This window comes from Eubalaena glacialis, chromosome 10, assembly GCF_028564815.1.
Source record: "Eubalaena glacialis isolate mEubGla1 chromosome 10, mEubGla1.1.hap2.+ XY, whole genome shotgun sequence".
Classification (NCBI taxonomy): Eukaryota; Metazoa; Chordata; class Mammalia; order Artiodactyla; family Balaenidae; genus Eubalaena; species Eubalaena glacialis.
In genome coordinates, this window is record NC_083725.1 from 94,546,795 (window position 1) to 94,572,297 (window position 25,503).

At 35.2% G+C, this 25,503-nt stretch overlaps 2 protein-coding genes across 7 annotated transcripts in view; one reads left to right on the forward strand and one right to left on the reverse strand.

Annotated features, from left to right (window-relative positions):
* Positions 1–10,067, reverse strand: part of DCDC1 (doublecortin domain containing 1) — a 424,949-nt gene extending 414,882 nt beyond the window's left edge. For all 3 annotated transcript variants that reach the window (XM_061201531.1, XM_061201532.1, XM_061201533.1), the window contains exon 1: positions 9,994–10,067. In XM_061201531.1, coding sequence (XP_061057514.1) covers positions 9,994–10,032 — 39 coding nt within the window. In that variant the 5' untranslated portion in view covers positions 10,033–10,067. The remainder of the gene's footprint in view (positions 1–9,993) is intronic.
* DNAJC24 (DnaJ heat shock protein family (Hsp40) member C24) overlaps positions 10,057–25,503 on the forward strand; it is a 74,657-nt gene continuing 59,210 nt past the window's right edge. For 3 of the 4 annotated variants that reach the window (XM_061201540.1, XM_061201542.1, XM_061201543.1), the window contains exons 1-2: positions 10,057–10,205; positions 11,003–11,146. In XM_061201540.1, coding sequence (XP_061057523.1) covers positions 11,036–11,146 — 111 coding nt within the window. In that variant the 5' untranslated portion in view covers positions 10,057–10,205; positions 11,003–11,035. The remainder of the gene's footprint in view (positions 10,206–11,002; positions 11,147–25,503) is intronic. The other variant, XM_061201541.1, reaches the window with a different exon arrangement.

Sequence of the window (25,503 nt, forward strand, 5' to 3'; positions counted from 1 at the left end):
GAAAAAGTTCATTCATGAAGGCCTGGTAGTTTCCCTTTTAATATATATAAAATGGGGATATATAAAATTGAATATAAAGTAAGGAGAATGATTTCTAAGAAGCATGCAAAAAGTCCATTTTTATTGATTTATAATCATATTATCATATGGACTATGACCTTCATAAATAAAGATGGATCCAGGATGGCATGCCTCTCTGAGGGATGGTATGCCACAGAGCAAACCACAGCAAAAAGGTCCAAAAGACAAGACTGAAGCAAGACATGGCCTCATTACTGTAATGAAATTCAACTCAATTCACTAAGTATTTACTGATTATCAACTAATACCTATCATTAGAGAGATATCAAATTATAAATTAATTTACTTTGGTAAAATTGATCCAAATACATTTCTTTTTTTTTTTTTAACATCTTTATTGGAGTATACTTGCTTTACAATGGTGTGTTAGTTTCTGCTTTATAACAAAGTGAATCAGTTATACATATACATATTTTCCCATATCTCTTCCCTCTTGCATCTCCCTCCCTCCCACCCTCCCTATCCCACCCCTCTAGGTGGTCACAAAGCACAGAGCTGATCTCCCTTTGCTATGCGGTTGCTTCCCACTAGCTATCTATTTTACGTTTAGTAGTGTATATATGTCCATGCCACTCTCTCACTTTGTCACAGCTTACCCTTCCCCCTCCCCATACCCTCAAGTCCATTCTCTAGTAGGTCTGTGTCTTTATTCCCGTCTTGCCACTAGGTTCTTCATGACCTTTTTTTAAATTTTTTTCCTTAGATTCCATATATGTGTTAGCATACTGTATTTGTTTTTCTCTTTCTGACTTACTTCACTCTGTATGACAGACTCTAACTCCATCCACCTCACTACAAATAACTCCATTTCGTTTCTTTTTATGGCTGAGTAATATTCCATTGTATATATGTGCCACATCTTCTTTATCCATTCATCCGATGATGGACACTTAGGTTGCTTCCATGTCCTGGCTATTGTAAATAGAGCTGCAATGAACATTTTGGTACATGACTCTTATTGAGTTATGGTTTTCTCAGGGTATATGCCCAGTAGTGGGATTGCTGGGTCGTATGGTAGTTCTATTTTTAGTTTTTAAAGGAACCTCCATACTGTTCTCCATAGTGGCTCTATCAATTTACATTCCCACCAACAGTGCAAGAGTGTTCCCTTTTCTCCACACCCTCTCCAACATTTATTGTTTCTAGATTTTTTGATGATGGCCATTCTGACCGGTGTGAGATGATATCTCATTGTAGTTTTGATTTGCATTTCTCTAATGATTAATGATGTTGAGCATTCTTTCATGTGTTTGTTGGCAATCTGTATATCTTCTTTGGAGAAATGTCTATTTAGGTCTTCTGCCCATTTTTGGATTGGGTTGTTTGTTTTTTTGTTATTGAGCTGCATGAGCTGCTTGTAAATTTTGGAGATTAATCCTTTGTCAGTTGCTTCATTTGCAAATATTTTCTCCCATTCTGACCAAATACATTTCTAATCATCTCTAATGCTTTAAGCTTGCCAATTTTTCCTGTACCAAAGACTATTATCTAGTTTCTGGATCAACCTTTGCTACTTTTTCAAGGCTGAGAACCAAGTAACAACAGCACTTGAGTCCTAGTGACAGGCTTAGGCTCATCTACCTGAAGCAAGAAACTGGGGAAACAGGATATAGAGTGGACTAAAACTAAAAGAACTGTTACAGAGGACCCAGAAAAATCTTTTACATCTGGTTACACTTTCTTATCTTACTTCCTCTTTTGCAGGATTACCTGACTTTAACCTAAGACTAACGTAAGATCTATTTCTAAGTATATCTTTCTCCTCTGTAATGATATATCTGAATATTGTATATATGTATATCAACAAAATTTCACTATCTCATTTTCTAAATTAGATTCTTAAAATTCTGAACTTAAATACATATATGTACATTGTACTATGAAATAATTTTTCCTTTTCTTGCACTGAAATAAGAAAAGTTAAGTTACCCCAAATATAGCTAGAAGTTAAAAAGAATTAATTTCATATTCATAGGCTAACACTGCAGATCAGAATTTACACTACAAAGATTAAAAAAAGTCATATAGTCTTTCAAATTAATGTATCTGACTGTCTTTCTCTTATGCTCCCACTTCACCTGCAGCACATCAGACAAGGTAATAATTTATGATAATCATATGAAAATATACAATTAATATTCATCACCTCTCATTCCTCATCACTTTAGATGATCAGTAATGCAGAGTGAAAATGCTGTCAGATTTCTAATTGCTTTGTAATGGGCTTGAAACAGGGAAATCATTAAAGGCAAACAATCTGTCATTCGTCTGTTACTTTAACTATCACGCAAAAAAACTCATTAAAGAAATAGCTAATGAGCTACAAAAGACTATACTCATAGTGCTTCTACAGTAGATTAAAAAGTAATATTATGAGTTGCTTAAAATATTTTTAAAATAAGATATTTTTGTGGAAATTCATCAGAAAACATCTATTCTTCAGTATATTTTTTAAGTCGTGTGGTTTCATTATTTTGGCATCTAATCCGTCATTGCAGAAATCCCTTTAGCATGTAAGAGTTGTTTTTCTTCACTCTCTAAATAATTAAACTGAATGGTTGCAAGAAGAAGCTGAAAAGCTGAATATGTTTATTACTAGTAAACTGACACAAGTAATAAAAAATACTACCATAGTAACCCTGATGCTAAGGGAAGAATGTATTCTAAAATTTGATTTCTACCCTCATATCTCTGTGGATCTGAACTGTTGAAGTTGCAATGCTTCACTCATCTTAAATATACCTATCATTACACAAAAATTATATTCGACTATTGAAATTGAGCATAATAACATTAAACTCTGCATAATAACATTAACTATTTTGAAATTTTTAAAGATATTACCAACACTAAAATGTTTCATAATATTACTTGAAATAATTTTGGAGGGGAAAACAAATCATTTCTTTAAATGAGTATACCAAATTTTACATGTCTTTTTGGGGTCCCTTTCTACATGAGGTACTTAGTATTAAAAAAAATTCAATGATAATGACACTAATCTAGTTTTAAAAACGAACAAAAAACGCAGAAATGTTTTGTTGGTTACAGAGTTCAGTTGCACTTTATTTTAGAAAAAAATATGAGAGTAACAAAGATAACAGTGTTACTAATTATGTTTTTCACTTTGCTAATGAATTAAATCATGAATTTACTTCCTATAGCAAAGCGTAAGAATCTTAACAAAGTCAAACTTTTTTAAAGTATGTAGACCTATTTGTATCTATTGGAATATAAACAAATTTAAAAACCTAAGTGCAATGGCATGTTTAGCCAGGTGCCTTGGTTGATACACAGGAGTGAATTCCAAGTTGACTTCAAAAGGTTCCTTAACACTCTAGAAACAGCTTCATTATACTCTCTAATTGACTTAAACAGACTTCATATCAACTGTTTAACACATTTTAACCCACAAATTAACACCCCTTGATCATTCAAATTAACCTTTCTTCTGTGAGTCAATTACAGACAAAAATAAACTTTAAAAAGTTCAGGTTTAAAAAACTAAAATGTAGAAGAGGGGATGCTTTAAAAAATAGAGCATATAAATGCATATCACTGCATGGTTTGAAGAGATCATTACAAGGTTTCAGAGTGGTCATCAGACAATGAGAAAGGGGTAAAGAAGTGAATGGGGAAATAATAAGTTGGTATTTATTATGATTACTAAAGAGAAACAGAAGATGGATTATATTCAGTGTCTTTAATAGGTTCATGTAACGATTAAAACATCAGATGTGAAGAAGCTAGGAAGACAGACACAAAAAATTCAGATAAGATAAAGACTTTTAAGAAGTCCAAAACCAGCTTGAAAGAACACTGACACAAGTGAAGTTAAGCACACAAGAAAAACACAGCAACAGGTGTGGCGACAGGGAAAAGGATTTACCTCTTTGTCTCCCCTGCTTAGTGCACTGCCTTGCTTAAACTCAATGAATGTTCACTGATGATTACTGCTGAAAGACAAGAGAGAGAATAGATGAAGTGAAGACAATCAGAGAAAGGAAAAAATGCAAAAATGAAAAACCACTTCCGAAAGATGAGATAGGATTGTTCATTAGAGCTGATTCTCAATACTGTCTAAACCTTTATGATAATTGGCCAAAAAAAAAAAAAGAAAAAAGAAAAAAAAGGAAATTTCTCTAATTCTAGTCATTCATCTCTCCTCTCTGTCACAGCATTATTTAAAATTTAGCACTTCCATGTATCTTCCTGGATTAGCCTCATTTTGATACAAGGATTTCAATCATTCAAGTAATCTGCCTTATTCTATTCGCATAACTGCAAGTTATTAACTGCGGCACTTAAATAACCTATATTTCCTCTGGCATAGCACTTGGCACAGTTATTTCAGTTGCTTGTCTGTCTACCCAGATAAACTTTAAGATTTTGAGAGGGCTACAGCCAACTCTGTCTTGTGTTTCTTGTAACAGTGTGGGACACCTAGTACACAATAAATATTTGTTGAGTGAATGAATAAGTGAATGAAGGCTATATATGTACTATGTCATTGTGGTTTTGTTTTTGTTTTTGTTTTTAATCCTATCACTAGCCAAAAGACTCTAAGTTGCTCTAGGGGCAATCATCTAATTTCAGTATATAACCATAATATTCTGTGGTACTTAAAAATAAATATAGCTTAGTTCACTGATATAAAAATCCTAAAAATTCAGAGATAATAAGATCAAGGAAATTAAAGAAGAGTTGGTAATGAAACCAGTAGAAAGAGCTAAGTAAATATCAGTATAATCCTAGGCTAAGAAATAATTAACAGAAGTATGCTGTATATATGGCAAATATCCATCAATAAGAAGCACAATTTACTAATATGATCTCAAGGTAAGAATTTGTTAATGTACGGTGGACATTAGTAAGTTTATGTGTAGGCAAGTACTAAAGTGATAAATTGAATAAGAATGTGATTGCTATCACTACAACAAATGGTCTCAAACCTCTGCTATATCTATATAACTATATTTATATCTACATCTATATCTAACTCTAGATATAGTACTTGATGAATCATCTTGAAATCAAATAGTTGATGTATGCCTTCTTTGTTTATGTTAGACACTGATGACACAGGAATTAAGAGGTTTCTGCCCATGCTTCTAATGCATCTGGCAAACTACAGTTCAACAAACATTTGGGTTTGGTTTCATTTTTCCAATTCAATTGTTTGTGGCTTTCATTTGCTCTGTTTGGAAACTCCTAAAATACTGTTATGAATTCTTAATGTTCTAATATATCAAAACTGAGCAACAAATATTTCATTATTAATAATAACAATAGCTAATCTTCACTGAGTACTTACTTTCAGACACTATTATCTCATTTAATCCTCACAACAAACCTATGAAGGAGATACTATTATTATCTCTATTTTATAGAGGAAGAAACTAAGGCACAGAGATTAATTAACTTAAAGTGTTCATTTAACCAGTACAAGGCAGAATCTGGATTCAAACCTATGCAGTCTGACCCCAGAGTTCATGCTCATAACCATTATGCTAACATAGTTTATATTTATGCTATATTTGTTTTACATAAAATGAATAAATTACCTTCTTAAAATAGTGAGAAACAAAACTATTATAGACACACATCATTAGAATTCCAGAGAATGTGGCAACAAACCAGGTGCTTAGTTTCTCTGAGAGGTGTTCCTGCCCTCAGAGAGTTTACAATCCGATTTGGAAATTAGAACATACATCTGAAAGTGTGTAACAATACCCTGTGGTTTAGGATGAGTACAAATGTGGAGTATACCCAGGACTGCTATGAAAGTTGAGAGGAGGAAGTAATTTCTAAGGACTGGGCCACCATAAAAGACTTGATGGAACAGATAGGTCTTAAAGGAGGAATAAAACTGACAGGAGGAAGAAAAGAGCTATGGTGTTATAAGCAAGAGGAACCATCAAACCATCTGAATAAAATTATGAAGTACCAAGAAAATATCCAAATTGTTTAATTGTTTCATGTACAGAGGTAATAGGTGATGAGACTGGAAAAGTAGGATCATATTGGGGAGGAATATTGGGTTAAAGAGGTAGGACTTTATCCTCTAGACCTGCCCTGTTTGATAGTCACTAGTTCGATGTGGCTATTGAGCACTTGAAACGTAGCTATTCCAAATTGAGGTGAGCTGTACAGGTAAAATACACACCGGCTTTTGAAGACTTCAGTATGAAAAAAGAATGTAAAATATCTCATTAATAATTTTTATACTGATTACATTTTGAAATGATCATACTCTGGATATACTGGGTTAAATAAATAAATCATTAAAATCCATTTCACTTGTTTCTTTTTATTTTCCTAATGTAGCTACTGGGAAATTTAAAATCACATGTGTGAAATGGATTAAATGTAAGGCCAGACACTATAAAACTCTTAGAGGAAAACATAGGCAGAACACTCTATGACATAAATCACATCAAGATCCTTTTTGACCCACCCCCTAGAGAAATGGAAATAAAAAAAATAAATAAACAAATGGGACCTAATGAAACTTAAAAGCTTTTGCACAGCAAAGGAAACCATAAACAAGACGAAAAGACAACCCTCAGAATGGGAGAAAATATTTGCAAACGAAGCAACTGACAAAGCATTAATCTCCAAAATACACAAGCAGCTCATGAGCTCAATATCAAAAAAACAAACAACCCAATCCAAAAATGGGCAGAAGACCTAAATAGACATTTCTCCAAAGAAGATATATAGATTGCCAACAAACACATGAAAGGACACTCAACATCACTAATCATTAGAGAAATGCAAATCAAAACTACAATGAGGTACCACTTCACACCGATCAGAATGGCCATCATCAAAAAATCTACAAACAATAAATGCTGGAGAGGGTGTGGTGAAAAGGGAACCCTCTTGCTCTGTTGGTGGGAATGTAAATTGATAGAGCCACTATGGAGAACAGTATGGAGGTTCCTTAAAAAACTAAAAATAGAACTACCATACAACCCAGCAATCACACTACTAGGCATATACCCTGAGAAGACCATAATTCAAAAAGAGACATGTACTGAAATGTTCATTGCAGCTGTATTTACAATAGCCAGGACATGGAAGCAACCTAAGTGTCCATCAACAGATGAATGGATAAAGAAGATGTGGCACATATATACAATGGAATATTACTCAGTCATAAAAAGAAACGAAATTGAGTTATTTGTAGTGAGGTGGATGGACCTAGAGACTGTCATACAGAGTGAAGTAAGTCAGAAAGAGAAAAACAATACCATATGCTAACACATATATATGGAATCTAAAAAAAAAAATGGTTCTGATGAACCTAGGGGCAGGACAGGAATAAAGACGCAGACATAGAGAATGGACTTGAGGACACATGGAGGGGGAAGGGTAAGCTGGGACGAAGTGAGAGAGTAGCATTGACATATATACACTACCCAATGTAAAATAGATAGCTAGTGGGAAGCAGCCACATAGCACAGGGAGATCAGCTCAGTGGTTTGTGACCACTTAGAGGGGTGGGATAGGGAGGGTGGGAGGGAGAGGCAAGAGGGAGGGGATATGGGGATATATGTATACATATGGCTGATTCACTTTGTTATACAGCAGAAACTAACAACATTGTAAAGCAATTATACTCCAATAAAGATGTCCTAAAAAAAAAAAAATCCCATGTGTGGTTTGCATTTGTGGCTTACACTGTATTTCCACTGGACAGTAGTGCTCTAAAAAATGAAAAAGTGAAGGAAGACTAATGAGCAAGGATTTATGTAAAAAATGTTTAAAGTATTTAAAGAAGTTTATTCTGGTATAAATTCAGATGGTAGGACAACTGATCTGTTTTTTCAATAAGCCAATGGCAGAAAAAGAAATAAAAAACAAGGTAGTAGTGAAGAATTAGGGCTGCTATAGCTTAAAGGATATTTAAGAGACAGAACAACCAATTGCAACGTGTAGATTTTGGATCATGACGCAAGCAAATCAACCATAAAAAGACATTTCTGAGACAACTAGGGAAATATAAATAAGCACTAGATTTGGATAACATCCATGAATTATTGATAATTTTGGTGGAATAATGACTTTATGAGATGAAAGAAAAAGTTGCAAACTAAAGTATGCTTTAGGGATGCAAACTAAAGTATGTTGATATGAAATGAAAGAACATTTGGGATTTGGTGGGGACAAAAAATGTGTATCTCTTTCTATATTTAAATATATATATATAAATGTAAATTGAAAAAATTGAGGTACTGTGATTAGAGTTTTCAGAATTTTGTTCAAAAAAGGAATAAAAGAGATAACACAATATACTAATGGATTCATAAATGAAAATAAAGTGCTCTTTCTATAAAAACTGAAGGGCCTGAGCATAACTATCTATACAAAGAAGGACTATGCAGTGAAAAAGGGAAGTTTGAGGGCTATAAAAATTCAAGTGGGTGCCATTCTGATAGTACTGTATAGGAAGGTTTTCAGAAGAACACTTAAATCTGTCGTTTTAGGTATCCTTAGGGCCACACAGAAGGTATGTTAGAACCAGGACTGAAAACCAGATCCTCTGACTTAGTATAATGCTCGTTGTGTCTGCCCTTAAACATGACAAAATCCTATGAAGAACCTAAACTATACTTTTCTCTTTAGATTTTTAAACTTTCCTGTATCATCCAGTTATTCTTTATAGTTCATACCATCATTAAATAATTGACCATATCAAAATATCTTCTTCAATGTGCTTAGGGTTTGTCTTGATGGCTTCTCAAAAGGAGGTTTGGTAGAAGAAAGATAAAAAAAGAAGGAAAGCAAATCTAAGCAGTAACAACAACAAAACTACCTTAACAACTCCAAGTGAGATTTATATCATGCTGCGGAGAACTAAGATGAATTTTCACCTCCAGGTACAATGCAAAAAAGAATAGTCAATATAAGGTAAGCAGCACATAGGTTTGATAATACAAGGGAACAACAGAACAAATGAAAGGGAGAAGGAAGAAGGAAAAAGCTAACAAAAAAACTAAGTGCCCATTTGGAGTGCCCAGCAACAGTCTCAAAGCGAGCGTTTTATTCTGCTTTTTCTGTGAGCTTGAAAGATAGTATGGCTACCCTGGGAACAGGACGACTTGCTAAAAGTGTGAAAGGATTTTGAAAAGTTTTCATTTTTCAAGTTGGTTGCTAAAATCTAAAAGAAATAACTAAGTTGAACATCCCTTCCAGAAAAAAATATTAAAACTGAAAAACTGGGCTTCCCTGGTGGCGCAGTGGTTGAGAATCTGCCTGCCAATGCAGGGGACACGGGTTCGAGCCCTGGTCTGGGAAGATCCCACACGCCGCGGAGCAACTGGGCCCGTGTGCCACAACTACTGAGCCTGCGCGTCTGGAGCCTGTGCTCCGCAGTAAGAGAGGCCGCGACAGTGAGAGGCCCGCGCACCGCGATGAAGAGTGGCCCCCACTCGCCACAACTAGAGAAAGCCCTCGCACAGAAACGAAGACCCAACACAGCCAAAAATAAATAAATAAATAAAATTAAAAAAAAAAAAACTGAAAAACTTTACTCAGCATAGGTTTCAGTTCTCTTAATTTCGGAATGAGAACATTCCAAAGGAAGTCTTGGGAGACGGGAGGAATCAGTTCTCCTCATCCTTCTCATCCCGCCAATCCCAACAGTACCCCCACTTCACTCCCCATCCCCCGCCATAGTACTACGTTCGCCAACAACGAAATTGGGAGCGGCGCTGGGTGGAGGAAGCTTAGGGGAAGGCGGAGGAAGCTTTGGGGAAGGCGGAGGAAGCTTTGGGGAAGGCGCAGGAAGCCCGGGGGATGGGGGTGCTCGCTGAGGAAGAGGAGAGAAGCGACATTCGGGGAGCTAGGATGAGAGCGAGTTAGAACGAGGCCAAGGACGCCTTTTTCCAAAGCTCGGGCACTTACGGTTGGTAAACTCTGTGGAAGCGGCGACTGGGTTACCATAGCGACCGCGTCCAGAGGGGCGGAGCGGCGCTTCCGATCGGTGCCTCAGCCACTGCGGCTCGGCTAGAAACGTGCTCGCGTCAGGGCAATGACTTCCGGCGGAAGCAGAAACGGATTCCGAGGTTTGGCAGACGGCAGGAGAGGGGTGAGTGCCTGTGGCTCTACTAAGTTTGGTAAGTTTGATATCGAGTGAAGCCAGGAGAGAGTACCGGCCTGCGGCTGGGCTACAGAGCCGACTGTGAATGCAGAGGATTTCCGAGTCCCAATTTTGAGGAAGCCCCGGATGTCTCGTTGAGTTCATGGCTGTGGGAAGAGGTTTCCTGGTTCTGGGGCTCCTAGAGGGGTCTTTTCGGTTGCTGGAGGGCTGCCGTATCCTCCAGTGAATAGGTTCAGGAGCTCTTTGCGAGGTCTGAGCGCCTCTCCGATAACCGAGGGACTGTTGCTCTCTACCTGCCGGTGCTGACTGCCAATTTCGCATGTTATTCCTTTAAGGTAATCTGGAAGAAAAGAAGTGAACTGGAGACATTAAGAGGGAATGCTCCCAAATTCATTTTAATTCTTCGTTTTGCTTTTTAAGAATATTTATTCTTTTTGTAAACATTTGTTAAACTCTAGTGTGTTTAGTGAGTACTTACTGTGTGTCGCTTTTACCAAGAGACTAGCAGAAATACCTTTCTTAGAGGGTCCTCCACCGCTCGGGTTCATCATCGATTTCTATTTTTTTTTTATGCTGTTGTATACTCATTAATATAAGATGTAAGCGTATATCATGAAACATTATTCAGGTTTTTCACACTTGTCTGTATACTCATATATGAAATTCTTGGGGCGTCTTAAATGAAAATATATGCTTCAGGTTTGCGTTATAATCGTGACTTAATTAAATATTACAGAACTTAGGGAAGCTGTACCTAGTTAATTCTTAGATACACGCAAACCGTAATGAATTGTCATTAATATTTCTATTCAGTTGATCTGAGAAGGCCCACTTCTTGTTCGAGGGATGATGGCATTTGAGCAGGTACCAAAAAAGGATTGGTACAGCATTCTGGAGGCAGACCCATCTACAAGTGTGTCAGACCTGAAACAAAAGTATCAAAAACTCATATTAATGGTAAGTCTTTAATTTCAGATTCTAAATCATAGGGGGAAAATCAGGTTTTTTATGTGACTGGAAATTTAGGTGTCCATAAAATGAATATGTAGTATCAAAGCAGGAATCAAAGTATTAATTTGGTTAACTGAAAGTTTCAGTAATATTGTAAAAGAAAAAAGTTGATTTGAGGTGGGGTAGCATGGTGGTTTGGACCAGATCTGAGTCATGCTGATTAAGTTAAAATCCTGATTTTACCCCTAACTAACCTTGAGAACTTGGACAAGTAACTTTCCCCTGTATGTTCCTCAGGGAGGATTAAATGAAATAATCCATGTAAAATTCCTTGAAGTGTGTCATGTTATAAGCGACATTAGCATCCAGTAGACACTAGCTGCATGTGGCTATTATGCACTTAAAACTTGGTTAGTCCAAAATGAGGTGAGCTGTAAGTATAAAACACACATTGGATTTTGAAGACTTAGTACAGAAAAGGAATATAAAATAGTCTAAAAATTTTATGTTGATTAAACGTTGAAGTGATAATATTTTGGATATATTGGCCATTTTGCATATTTTATACATAATATATGTGCATATATTTGCACATACAGTAAATGTATTATCAAAATTGACTTCATCTGCTTTTTAAACATTGCATATGTGGCTTGCATTTATAGTTTGCAGTATATTTTTATTGAATAATACTGACTTAGGCCAGTTAAACACTGTTTTTCACCTGATTCCATTCTTTTGTGAAGTGAGTTGTGGTATTTATAGATAGTATCTTTCTAAACTACCATATTAATTTTTTCAGCTTATATTGTGAGGTTTCTTAAGGCAGTATCACTAACTATAATGGTCTCCAGTTAACTCAGTTTACAAAAAAGTAGAGGACCATTACTTATATAACATTAGTTGTTTCTCTAGTTTTTATCAAATAGATCTATGAGATTTTTGCCATAACTTAGTGTTTATTGTGAGAGACAGTAGATGTTTCACTGTCAAGAATGTATTATTTATCCCTGCGTTAGGTAATAAGTTGAGCTAAATGATCCTAAGGTTTCTTTTGTCTCAGAATTTTTTAGATTTCTGTCAGTAAAATCAAGTAGACTTTTTTGAAAAATTTCCTAATACTGTATCATCCTTGTGCCTCAGTTAACTGAGAGATGAGGCCTGAGAAGTAGACTGGGTTTAGATCATGCAGGGCCTTGTAGGCCATTTGGCATTTAATTTGACAAGAGACCATTTGCACTTAATATGGTGATGTCTGTCAAATGTCACACAAAGTGAATGAACCATTTTGCATACCTTCTAGTAATGTATCAGAGAGTTCCAGTTGCTCTACATCTTCCCCAATATTTGATGCTATTAGTCTCTTTCAATTAATCTATTAGAGGTTTTTCAGTTTTGCCACCATTGACATTTTGGGCAGGATAACTGTTATGTGGGGCTGTCCAGTGCATTATAGGATGTTTAGCAGCATTCTAGATGCCAGTAACAACTACAAATGTCTCCTGGCTCTAAAAATTGCAAACCTCCGTATCTCATTGAGAACCATTGTACAATCCTTCTGTGTTTATAGTGAAATCTCATTGTGGTTTTATTTTGTATTTCTCTGATGGCTAATGATGTTAAGCTCTTCTTTAATGTGATTTTAGCCATCTGTATAATTTTCTTTTGTGAAGGCTCATTTTTAAAAATTAAATATATTCTTGAACTCGTGTATGTATTGTATGTATTTTCTCCTAGCCTATGGCTTGCCAGCTCATTTTCTTAATGGTGCTTTTTGATGAGAAGTTTTTTGTTTTGGTGAAATATAATTTATCAAACTTTTGTTTTATGATTTGTGCTTTCTGTGTCTTCTCTAAGAAGGTTATGAAAATATTCTCCTGTGTTTTCTTCTAGAAGATACATAGTTTGCTTTTACTTTTAGACCTCTGATTTTTATGTATCATGTGATATAGGAAGTCATGTTTTTGTTTTTCTGTAAGTATGGATATCCAGCTGTTCCTCATTTATTGAAAAGATTTTCCTCTCTCCATTGGATTGTTTTGGCAAAATGGGTCTATTTTTGGACCCTATTCTGTTGAATATATTTGTTTATCCTTTTGGTAATACATTTTTCTTGATTACTGTAGGTTTATAGTCAGTTTTAAAGTCACATAAAGTTAAATTCTCTAATCTTATTTTTCTTTTCAAATTTATTTTGGTTATTTTAGATTGCTTACATGTACATAGACATTTAGAATCAGCTTATACATTTCTATTAAAAAAATCCTGCTTGAATTTTAATTGTGACTGTATTGAATATATATCCATTTTAGCAGAATGGACATTTAATAATATTTAACAATACTGAGTCTTCTAATCCATGAATATGTTAGATCTCTCCATAACTTGAGTCATCTTTGATTTCTCAGAAATATTTTAGAACTTTCAGTGTAGTATTACACATCTTTCTTTAGATTTATTTCTAGTTTTTAGAAATGTTTTTGGTAGTTTATTTTTATATACTGATCTTGTATCCCACAGTCTTGGTAATTTGCTTGTCAGTTGTCCTGTAGCTGTTTTTGTAGATTCCTTAGAATTTTATACCAACACAATTATGCCATTTGCAAATGAAGAGAGCTTTAATTCTTTGTAATCTGTATGCCTTTTATTTATTTTTCTTGCTTTAATGCACTAGTTATGTGCTTCTATTACAGTGTTCAACTGAAGTGTGAGAGGAAATATCCTTGCCTTGTTCTTGATTTTAGGGGGGAAACCTTCAATATTTTACTGTTAAATAGAGTGTTAGCTGTGTTTTTTAAGATGCCCTTTATCAGGTTGGGGAAATTTTTCCTATTCCTAGCCGCTGAGAGTATTTATCATGAATGGGTATTGAACTTATTAGATTTTTTTTTTTTACATTTATTGAAGTTTGCATGTATTCGTTTTCCTTATTTAACCTATTAATATACTGAATTATATTGATTTTTCTTATATTAAACTTATTTTGCATACCTAGGATAAACAAATCTCACTTGTTCATGAAGTGTTGTGTTTTTTATGTATTGCAGGATTCCAGTTGCTGTTCTTTTATGTCTAGGTTCATGGTGTATACTGGTATACTTTTCTTCTCTTGTATGTCTGTGTCTAAATTTAGTATCATGGTTATGCTGGCTCCATAAAAGAATTGGGAAATGATTCCATTTTCTGTCTTTTCTGAAAAAGTTTGTGTAAGATTGCCATTGTTTCTTATTTAAATGTTTAATAGAATTTACTAGGGAAGTCATCTGGGCCTGAAGTTTTCTTTGTGGGAAGTTTTGCAATTATGAATTTAATTATTTTTGGAGGCTATAGGGCTATTCAGATTTTCTATTTTCTGTTTTGTCAACATAGGTGAATTGTGTTTTTCAAGAATTTGTCCATTTCATTTAAGAAGTCTTATTGTCATAATGTTCATACTATCTTCCTATTCTCCTTTTATTGCTGTAAGTTATGTAGTTATGTTTTCCCTTTGATTCTTTATATTGGTAATTTGTGTTTTCTATTTCTTTTTTCCTGATGAGGCTTGCTAGAGGTTTATCTATTTCTTTAATCTTTGCCAAGAACAAACTTTTACTTCGTTGATATTTTTATATTGTTTGTCATTTCTCTTCACTTGGTTTCTGCTTTTAATTTTATGATATCCTTTCTTCTACTTACTTGCTTTTATTTGCCTAGATTATAAGTGTAGAAACACGCATCATTGATTGTACACCTGTCTTCTTTTCTTACATACTTACATAGTCACTTAAAGTTATAAATTTCTCTCTAAGCCAGGAGCACTGCTTTAGCTACATCCCACAAATTTCGATATGTGTATTTTTGTTATTCAGTTCAAACTATTTTAAAATTTCTCCTGTAATAGTTTTTTTTGACCTGTAGGTTACTAGGAAGTACATTGTTTAATTTCTAAATATTGGAAGATATTCAGAACTTTCTTTATTGATTTCTAATTTAATTCTGTTGTGATTAGAAAATATATTTGGTATGATTTCATTCCTCTATATTAATTAAAACTTTTTTATGGCCTAGCATCTGGTCTATCTTAGTGAATGTTCCCATGCACTTGAAAAATATGTATTCTGCTGTTATTGGGTATACTGTTGTATAAATGTCTATTAGGTCAAGTTGATAGCGTTGTTCAAATATTTTATATCCTTATTGATTTTTTTTTTTTGGCGATTTGTTTTATCAGTTTCTGAGAGAAGGACATAATGTCTTTGACTGTGATTGTGGATTTGTCAGTTTTTCTCTTTAATTTTGTTAATTTTTGTTTTCTTTATTTGGGATCCTTTTTATTACGTGCAGCTATATATTTAAGATTGTCTTCATGAATTTGAACCTTTGATCATTATAAAATTCCCCTCTGTATTTCTGATAGTACTCTTCCTGAGGTCTACTTTGATATTTCTTAGCCACACACCTTTCTTATCCTTAGTGTTTATATGATTTATCTTTTTCTATCCTTTCACTTTCAGTGTGTCTCTTTTATGTTTAATGTGTGTTTTCTTGTATATAGTGAGTAATTGGGATCTTAAAAAATTTCAATCTGTCCATCTCTGCCTTTTTATTGGCAGTGTTTAGTCCGTTTACATTTTCCCCCCAGCTTTACTGAGGTGTATCAACACATAACATTGGGTAAGTTTATGGTGTACAACATGATGATTTGATGTACATATTTATTGGGAAATGGTTAACACAATAAGTTAGTTAACCTGTCTGTCACTACACATAGTTGTCTTTGCGTGTGTGTGTGTGGTGAGAATTTTTAAGATCTCTTAGCTATTTTTAAGTATACTATACAATATTGTTAACTATGGTCACAATTTTGTACATTAGATCCCTAGAACTTATTCCTCTTGTAACTGGGAGTTTTTTTGTATTTTTTGAACAACACCTCATTTCCCCCACTCCCTAGTTAATTTCTATTTAATGTAATTATTGGCAGTGTTTGGGTTTAAATTTGTAATCTTTTTTTGGATTTGTCCTGTTTGCTCTTTGTTCCTCTGTTTTGCCTTTCTTAGCATCTTTTGGGTGAATTTTTTTTTTGATATTTTATTTCCTCTGTTGAATTTTTAGTTATGCTTCGATTAATATATATGTTTTTTAGTGATTATTCTAGAGATTATAATATGTATATTTAAGTTATCAAATTTACCTTCAAAAAATATTATTACTTCACAGTGTAAGAACCTCACAACAGTACACTTCCATTTACCACCTTCCTTCCCTTTTCTTCTTGTTTTCATATATTTTATCTCCATATATGCTATGAACGCCATAGTATAATATTATTATTTTATTTGAAATATTCCTATTCGGTTGTTTCTGATGAGAAGTCAGCTGTAATTCATATCCTCTTTTTTTTTTTTTTTTTTTTTTTATATATCCTCTTTTTAATGTGTATTTCTCTTTGGTTGCTTTCAAAATTTTTTCTTTATCTTTTGATTTTAGTGATTTCTCTGGCATGTGCCTAAAATGTGATTACTTTGCATTTATCCTGTCTAGGGTTAACTGAGCTTGGATTTTTGGTTGATATCTTTCTTTCTTTGGTTTTGGAATGTTTTCAACCATTATGTCTTCACATTTTTTTTTTCTGCTCCATTCTTCCTTTCTTCTTCATTTGGGATTCTAATTACATATATATTAGTTATACTACAGCTATTGGATACTCTGTTCTTTTTTCCCCTAGTCGTTTTTTTTTTCTGTTTTTATTTCAGTTTGCATAATTTCTATGGACCTGTCTTCAAGTTCACTGGTTTTATTTTTCCTTCTACTGTGTCCACCTGCTGATAAACTCATTAAAGAAATTCTTACTCTTTATTATATAATTTTTGTATCTAGTATGTCTCTTTTTATATAGTTTTCATCTCTCTTTCATCTTTTCCTTTCTAGTGTTGTGCACCACTTCCACTAGATACTCTAATACAGTTTTTTTTTTTAAGTCCCTGTCTGGTAATTCTAACATCTGGGTCATCTCTGGGTCTGCTTCTGAAACCTCGCAACTCAGATGGGAATTGAACCCAGCAAAAACTTAGATTGGGACTTGAACCCACGGGCTGGGACTCAAACACAGCCAAAACTCAGAATTGAACTTGAACCCATGGGCCAAGACTCTCAGTCAGCCAAAACTCAGGTTGCAACTTGAACCCATGGTCTGGGACTTGAACCCACTGTCTTTTAATTGAAATTGCACACCTGGTCTCAGGACTTAATGAAGCTCAGGTTCTTTATGTCTCAGTACAGAAGGAATTCAGTGAGAGGCAAAGTGATAGGTAAGAGGTAGATTTGTTGAGAGAGATACACACTCCATAGCATGTGGGCCATCTCAGAAGGCGAGAGGCCCTGGGAGATACACATACCATAGACAGAATGTGGTCTGTCTCAAAAGATGAGAGTGACCCCGAAATATGGGGTGGTTAGTGTTTATGGGCTCGGTAATTTCATAGGCTAATAAGTGGGAGGATTATTCCAGCTATTTTGGGGAAGGGCCGGGATTTCCAGGAATTGGGCCACTGCCTACTTTTTGGCCTTTTATGGTTAGCCTCGGAACTGTCATGGCACTGATGGGTGTGTCATTTAGCTTGCTAATGTATTCCAGTAAGCATATAATGAGGCTCAAGGTCTACTGGAAGTTGAATCTTCCCCATCTTGGGCCTAATTGGTTCTAACCAGTTTTTTTTTTTTTATTAATTAATTAATTAATTAATTAATTAATTTTTGGCTGCATTGGATCCTCGTTGCTGCATGTGGGCTTTCTATAGTTGCTGTGAGCGGGGGCTACTTTTCGTTGCGGTGCGTGGACTTCGCATTGCAGTGGCTTCTCTTGGTGCGGAGCATGGGCTCTAGGCACGTGGGCTTCAGTAGTTGCGGCATGCAGGCTCAGTAGTTGTGGCGCACGGGCCTAGCTGCTCCGTGGCATTTGGGATCCTCCTGGACCAGGAATCGAACCCGTGTCCCCTGCATTGGCAGGTGGACTCTCAACCACTGCGCCACCAGGGAAACCCTGTAACCAGTGTTTGTCATATCCTTAACGGCTGTGTCGTTCTTTTAAAGGTTGTGCCCTGCCCGCTTCCCTCCTGTTTCAGTTCTGTATCCTTTCTTGATGATGGACCAAATTCTCTTGCTTCTTTGCGTGTCTCATAATTTTTTTATTGAATGTCACAATTGTTTGTAAATGAAAAGTAGAGACTGAAGTAAAGAATACCTATATTCTCAAGGATGGGCATGCCCCTTCTTTGTAAGGCAACTTGTGTGGCAATCTAAGTCAGTCTGGTCTGTAATTGAGCTGAGTTTTTTTGCTTGCTGTTGCTTTCGTGATTCATTTCACCATAGGCTTCAAATGGTTTGAGCAGGATCAGAACTGCCCCTGTAGCAGAACTTGAGATCTGAGTCCCATCAGGATTTGTCTCAGCTCTCCTGCCCTGTCCTTGGACTGCAGCAGGTCCCCTGCATGTTAGGAGTGGTCTGTCTCAGTTTTCCTGTTCTTCCCTTAGCTGTGGATGACTCTGCCTGGTATTCAGTGTGAAGTCTGGATTCCTTAGAGGGTTTCTCTCACTGCTGCAGTTCTGCCTTCTGACTTGAGTAAGCCACTTGTGCGTGTGCTTCGTGGGTGACTTTTGGCTCTCTTGCCCCATGTCTATTCTTACTTGTGAACACTTGGCAGAGGCCTATAGGATAGAGTTGGTGGGTAGGTGCAGAATCTATATTGTGTTTGGAGGGCAAAGGATTCTAAATTGTCATGCCAGTCTATACTTGGCCTTTAAAATTAAAGTTCTTCTTCTTATCTGTGTCAGTATTGGTTTCCTGCTCCTACTGCTGTGCCAGAGGTAAAAACAGTGATGGATTTTTTTTCTCTTCTAGGGAGGGTAGTTTCATTTGGATTTGGGTTCATTAGGTTTCTTTGAGTTCTCAGCTCCCTATTTAAAGAAACGATTGAATTTGTAGAATCTGGCTTGTTCTCCTGAATTATTCCTATCTGCATTAAAATGTGCCATTATTTCTCCCATCTTTGGAAAAAAAACCTTTTCTCTCAACCCATTTCTGCCACCTCTTGCCCCAACTCTGTTGTTCTTTGCAGCAAAAACTGTTTCCAAAAGTTGCCTCTGCTTCCTTTCTCCAATCTCTCTCTTCCTATCTCTCTTAAACCTACTCCAGTGAGGCCTTGTTCCTGCCACTGCCCTCTCTCCCTGGTCCACTGTGCCCCTTCCCCTACCTCACCTGATTAACTCTACTTATTGTTTCAAAACTGTCTTAATTGTAACCCCTGCCTCCCCTTCTCTCTGCCATGCCTCCCTTCCTCTTGGGTACCCTCCCCTAGTAAAACTGCATTTAGTGTTATTTCTCTAAGAGAGGTATAGCTGGCAGCTGAGGGGAATGAGGGTAGCTGGAGTGTGATTAAAGGTTTTTTCCTGCTTTTCCTTTTAGAAGATGGAGAGACTTGAGCATGGTTAAATTTTATGGGAAGTAGCCAAGAGAAAGCTTGGGATTTAAGTTGTAGGGGAGAGAGAATAATTGACAGATGTCAGAAGGGAATGGCATCTGAAGCATAGGTGGAAGGGTTCCCTTTAGGTAAGAGAAGGGAAGGGTCTGGCTTTGTTGTTATAGGAGAGAAGGAAAGTTGGGTCCAAGGGCTGGTTCATTTGTCAGTTCGGTAGCAGGAAGATGATGAGCTCTCATTTGGTGGTTTCTTTTTTTCTCTGTGAAGAAGAAAACAGAGTTATCTGTTGATAACTGAAGTGGAGCAGCAAATTATAGGAGAGAGAATTCCAACTAGCGTTATTCTGGGAAGGTTCCCTATAAGTAGCTGAGTGTGCTGATAGCAGCAGGAAGTCTCAGCCAACAACTAACTGTGCAGAAGGCAACCAGACCTATAAAGTGGCATTAAAACAATCAGCCTAATATCTTGGCCTCCTTTAGCCTGGGTCATGGTGCCTTTGGTCCCTATTTACAGCTTAGTACGATAATTTATATTCAGAATTAATGGCCATAGGTTAAATTATGTTCAGTGTATTCTGTTTAAGAAGGCAAGGAAGTATGTGGTAGTAAGTATATAATTAGTAGCATGTATATAGTACTTTATACTAGTTTATACTTTACAGTTTACAAATGCTTTTATATCTTTTCTGGTTTTATCCTCTCAGCAGTCCTGTAAGCTAGGTAATATTATCTTCATATTTGCAGTTGAGAAAACCAAGGCTTAGTTAAGTGATTTGTTTGAAATACACAATTAGTAAGGTGTAAAACCTAGGCTTGATTACATATCCTCTGCCCCTAGACTCTCTCCCATTATGTCAGACTTCTCGTAATTGCCATCCAAAAGGGTTTACAGTTGTTTAAAGGCATAATTTTCAGTTTTCTGGATTTCAGTGGAACACCTCATTCATGTACAGTTAATGAAGTAGTATAAAGTTCATAAGCTTTCTTTTCAATTTGAATTACCATATATTTTCTTAGTCTGTTTTTTGACAATGTCACAGAACAGTTGGAGAATAAAATTACATTTGACAAATACTACTCTGTATCTAATTTTGTAAAAAGGCACATTTATTACATGTACTTTTCCAAGTTCAGAAGACTTTGAATTTAACACCTCCTACATAATTAGTTGTTGGGATAAAATATTGCTAAATCGCAGGCTTCTAAGTTTACAGTACATGTTGATTTAGTAAATACTGTTTCCTTATTTCAGTTTTTGTGAACGTAGTACTTACTCAAGGTCGTGATTCTGAAAAAATTCTTATTAACTAATTGAGATCTTTTAGAATGCTTTAAAGATATGTATAAACGTAAAGTGCCAAATTAGCTCGAAAGACATTTATTTCACATACCATTAAGTCTGTTGCCTAATAAATTACTATATAAAAATAAAGGTAATTAAGTCAGCATTTCCCAGCAGCATTTTATTAATAGGGACTTTATTTATTAATAAAAGCGCATTGTTGTTCCTTTTTTATGAATCAATTTTTAAACTATTGTTTAGTTTTTTTTTAACGTACATTGAATGATAACTCATTGCTTTGAAATGGTCTAGGGTCAAGAATGATTAGTTATATTATTCCCATATTTTTTGCAGTTATGCATGTGAAATGTGCTGTTAACTGAGGATAAAGCTTCCCCCCAAAAGCTTTGTCACATTGAAAATTGGGGGTCTTTTCCCATTGATGCTGATAATATTACAGGATACCTTTCAACTGCAAAAGAATTATTGTGTTGGAAAATTATATGCTGCTGTTACAATATGTTCCATAATCTTAAAGAAAATCCATGTAATTTGCGGCGGAAGTGTGCAGTATGCTCATATTCTTAATGTTGGAAGGATATGAGTGCCTTTAACACTTATGTGGGCATTCAGAGGTTCTCTTTTGATTACAAGTGATTATATTTATATAGATTAACATTAAGCTTGTTATGTAATACATTTTAGCATCTTGAAAAAGAAAGTAAAAAGGGTTCCTGTGCTATAGGGAGGAAAATACCACATCAGCAAAGAAGGGAGCTAAGAACAATTCTTTAAACAGGTCTTTTGACTACACTGCAAAGTGATGTGATCTTGATCATAGGAAAAGTGCTTAGGCATTAAGAGAAATTTTCGGAAAAAAATCTGGGAGTGTTGTAAGTAAAAATCAGAAGAGTGTAACTTGTCTTGTAATGAACATTAAGATTTTTGTTAATGTGGTTAACTATTTAGCTGTCATCTGGGTGTCGTACAGGGTGCAAGGTATTTAACAATAAATTACTTTCGTATGAACTATTCTCTTCCATGATAAGAATGGTAGGAATGACATTTTAAGTGAACATTAAGTAATAATTTTAGCTACTACACAACACTTTGTGTCAGACACTCTTCTAATCACTTTATGTGCATTTATTTATTTAACTCTGTAAAGCGAGATATTATTATCCCTGGAAACTGAGACTCAGAAATTAAGTAACACGCTGGTTAGTGGCAAGAAATTATGACACACTCTATATATGCTTTGAAAACTGGGAAAGTAAAAAGGTAAGAGTTACCTTTTTCTTAATCTTTCAGTTTTTTCTTAATCTTTCTACTGCATATATACAGCAATAATAGATTGTATCTTTAGAGAAAAGGTAGCATTTATGTTAAAGGTGCAGAATAGTGAAGGGTTAAAAATGTGGGCTCTGGAGATAACTTGCTGGGTTTGAATTCTGACTGCCACATAGTAGTTCTGTGACTCTGAGCCAGCTCTGTAATTTAGGAGCTTGTTTCCTTATCTGCAAAATAGATGCGAATCATTATTTATTCATAACAAATATTGAATACCTACTATGTGCCAGCCCTGTTCTAGGCATTTAGTAACTAAATATCTATTTCATAGGGCAGTTGGAAGGATTTAAATGAGTTATACACATAAAGCATTTAAAACAATGCTTGGCCCATAGTAAATGCTCAGTTATTTTATAGTTGCATGTAATAATAATTCAGCATCGGGAGGTTGACACTTTTCTGGTTTTTTCCAACACAGTGAAAATAACACTTTAACCTTTTTTAATGACTTAAGGGTCATCATTGTCAATATAGATTTTTGTACTGTGAAAATACAGACATAGATGTTTGGGAAGATAGTGAAAAATGTCAGATGTCAGCTTGTTTTGTTTATCTCTTAAAGTGAAGATGAAGAATTTATATCTATACATGGCTGCGTATTTACAGGACTGATTAATCAATCAGTGAAAGCACCTTTCTCCCAGATAGGACTTGCATTGTCATTTTTACCCTCTTTTGACTGTCAGCATTCTCTAAAACTTTATTTCTAGACCATAACAACATTGTACCAAGTTGGCCTTCTTGTCAACTTCAATTTTTATTAAATCATTGTTCATTGATGGTATATCAGAGAGAATTCCTCCTCCTTTTCGGAATTTGTGCCTCTGTTTTTTGACCTTTTTTCCCCAGTTTTATTGAGAAATAATTGATATACATCATTGTGTAAGTTTCAGGTATACAGCATGATGGTTTGATTTACATATATTGTAAAATGACTACCACAATAGGTTCAGCTAACATGCATCTTCCCATAAAAGTACAATAAGAAGAAAAGAAAAAAGGAAAATAATTTTCTCCTTGTGACAAGAACTCTTAGGATTTACGCTCTTAACGACTTTCCTGTATCTTATATAGCAGTTTGTTAGCTATAGTCATCATGTTGTACATTACATCCCTAGTACTTACTTTAATCTTATAACTGGGGGTTTGTAACTCTTTGACAACTTTCCTCCAGTTCCCCTCCCTCACCTTCTGCCTCTGGTAACCACATATTTTTTTTCTATGAGTTCATTTTTTTTTTTTTTTTAAGATTTCACATATAAGTCAGATCATACAGTATTTGTCTCTGTCTGACTTACTTCACTTAGCATAATGTCTTCAGGGTTCATCCATGCTGTTGCAAATGGTAGGATTCCCTTACTTTTTATGGCTGAATAATATTCTGTTGGAGACATATACACAACTTTATCTGTTCATCCATTGATGGACACTTAGATTGCTTCCATGTCTTGGCTATTGTAAATGATGGTATGGATGTTATTCTACACCAAAACCCTAAGATTTGGCTGTTCCCACTAGAAGACACTTTAATACACATGACCCAGATTTTCTTTGAATTCAGTGCTACTACGGAGATAGATAACACTAAAATCTTTAAGTAGCTGGTTGAGGTTGGTGAAGGGGATTGACTACAGAGGGGCATGAGGAAGCCTGAAGGTGATAGAACTGTTCTGTATCTTGATTTTGGTGGATCTTACATGGCTATATACAGTTATTAAAATTCATCAAACCATACAGTTGAAATGGGTACATTTTACTGTATGTAAATTATTCCTCAATGAAAACGGAAACAAAATGAATCTTTAAAGGTATGAGGTAGAAAATCCCTTATAATGGATTACATTTCTCATGAAATATTTCTGTAAGATTCTTTATTTTGAATAATGTCTTAGGACACAAGTTGAATCATTGAAATGAGCAGAAAATTGTTAAAAATTTTTATTTCTAATTTTTGACTGTTTCCTTAGGGTAAAGATTTTGATTTTACAGTTAATAGATTAGCTAACCTAAGGTAAGCTTATACTTCTGATACTTTATTTCATTGTAGGTATAAAACAGTGAAATGAATCATCAAAAAAAATTCTTTGGATCCAAAAAAATTTGGTGAAAAAAATTTTTGATGAACCATGTACTAGCTTAGATGACACTTTTGAAAACTGAATTGATTACATTTTCAATCATGAAACATCATTTTGTTTTGTATTATTTAAGCTTCTTTTTTGCAAGCAATAAAAACCAACTCCTGCCAAGCACAAAGATGGCTATTAGAAGAGTTCTGTGGGGCTCAGAGAATTGATAGGAGGCTGAGGGCTCATGTCTAAGAGAAACAAACCAAGGGGACTGCAAAGGGCTTAAAAAACAAGGAACCAGGATGCATAGCATCTGTTTCACAACTGGGGCAGCCTGGTCAGGGCACCATTGCTATTACCTCTACTGCCACCGTCACTATGAAGAGCTTCTGACTGCCTTGGTAAAAATTCAGAGTTGCAGGAGAGGGCTCTGTTCCGGCAGGCAAACTTTAGCTGTGGAGGACCACACACAATTTGAGAGAGGTAATTCCTCAATAGTATGTGAGGAAATGGAGAAGAAAGGATGCCAGGCACCGCATAAAGTTGGGGGTCTTGCTATGTGAATAAATTCAAGAACAGTTAACCTATCCTCCATCTTAAACCCAGCAACCTATAACTTACTGCTCAAGTAAATTTGGTTAAGTTGCTAAATTAAAGTAACGTGAAATCTTTCAGAGTGTTGTATTAGCAGATGGGTTCTCTAAAGCAGTTCCTTAGTTGTTTAGTAATGTTACCAGTACATTCTTCCTTCTAATGACATGGCTTAATTTGAAATGCCAAAACTACTCTTTAGAAAATGTACAGCAATCATTTAATCATATTAGCTCAAAAAATCCTTTTTGGTTAGAATATAGATGCAAATACAGGTTTTAATCTTTTCAGTGAGGCCTCCTCTTATGTAAATCATAAATACATAAAGTATGGTATATTTTGGTACTATTTCTTAAAGTGTGGTACACTTTATTGATGATATATGCAAAAATAATTTTAAATGGTATGCAGGTGAACAATTTTTATGTAAGTAGTTATATTTTTACTATAAAATACTTTATTTATACATATATATATATCACAGCAGATACTTGGTTTTAGAATGAAGCTGAGTAATAAAAATGAGTTAAAGTCTGTTTACCAAAAAAAGTGAATAAGAATATTAATAGTATGAGAATATGGCAAAAATCTTAAAGATGGTATAAGGGTGACTGAAG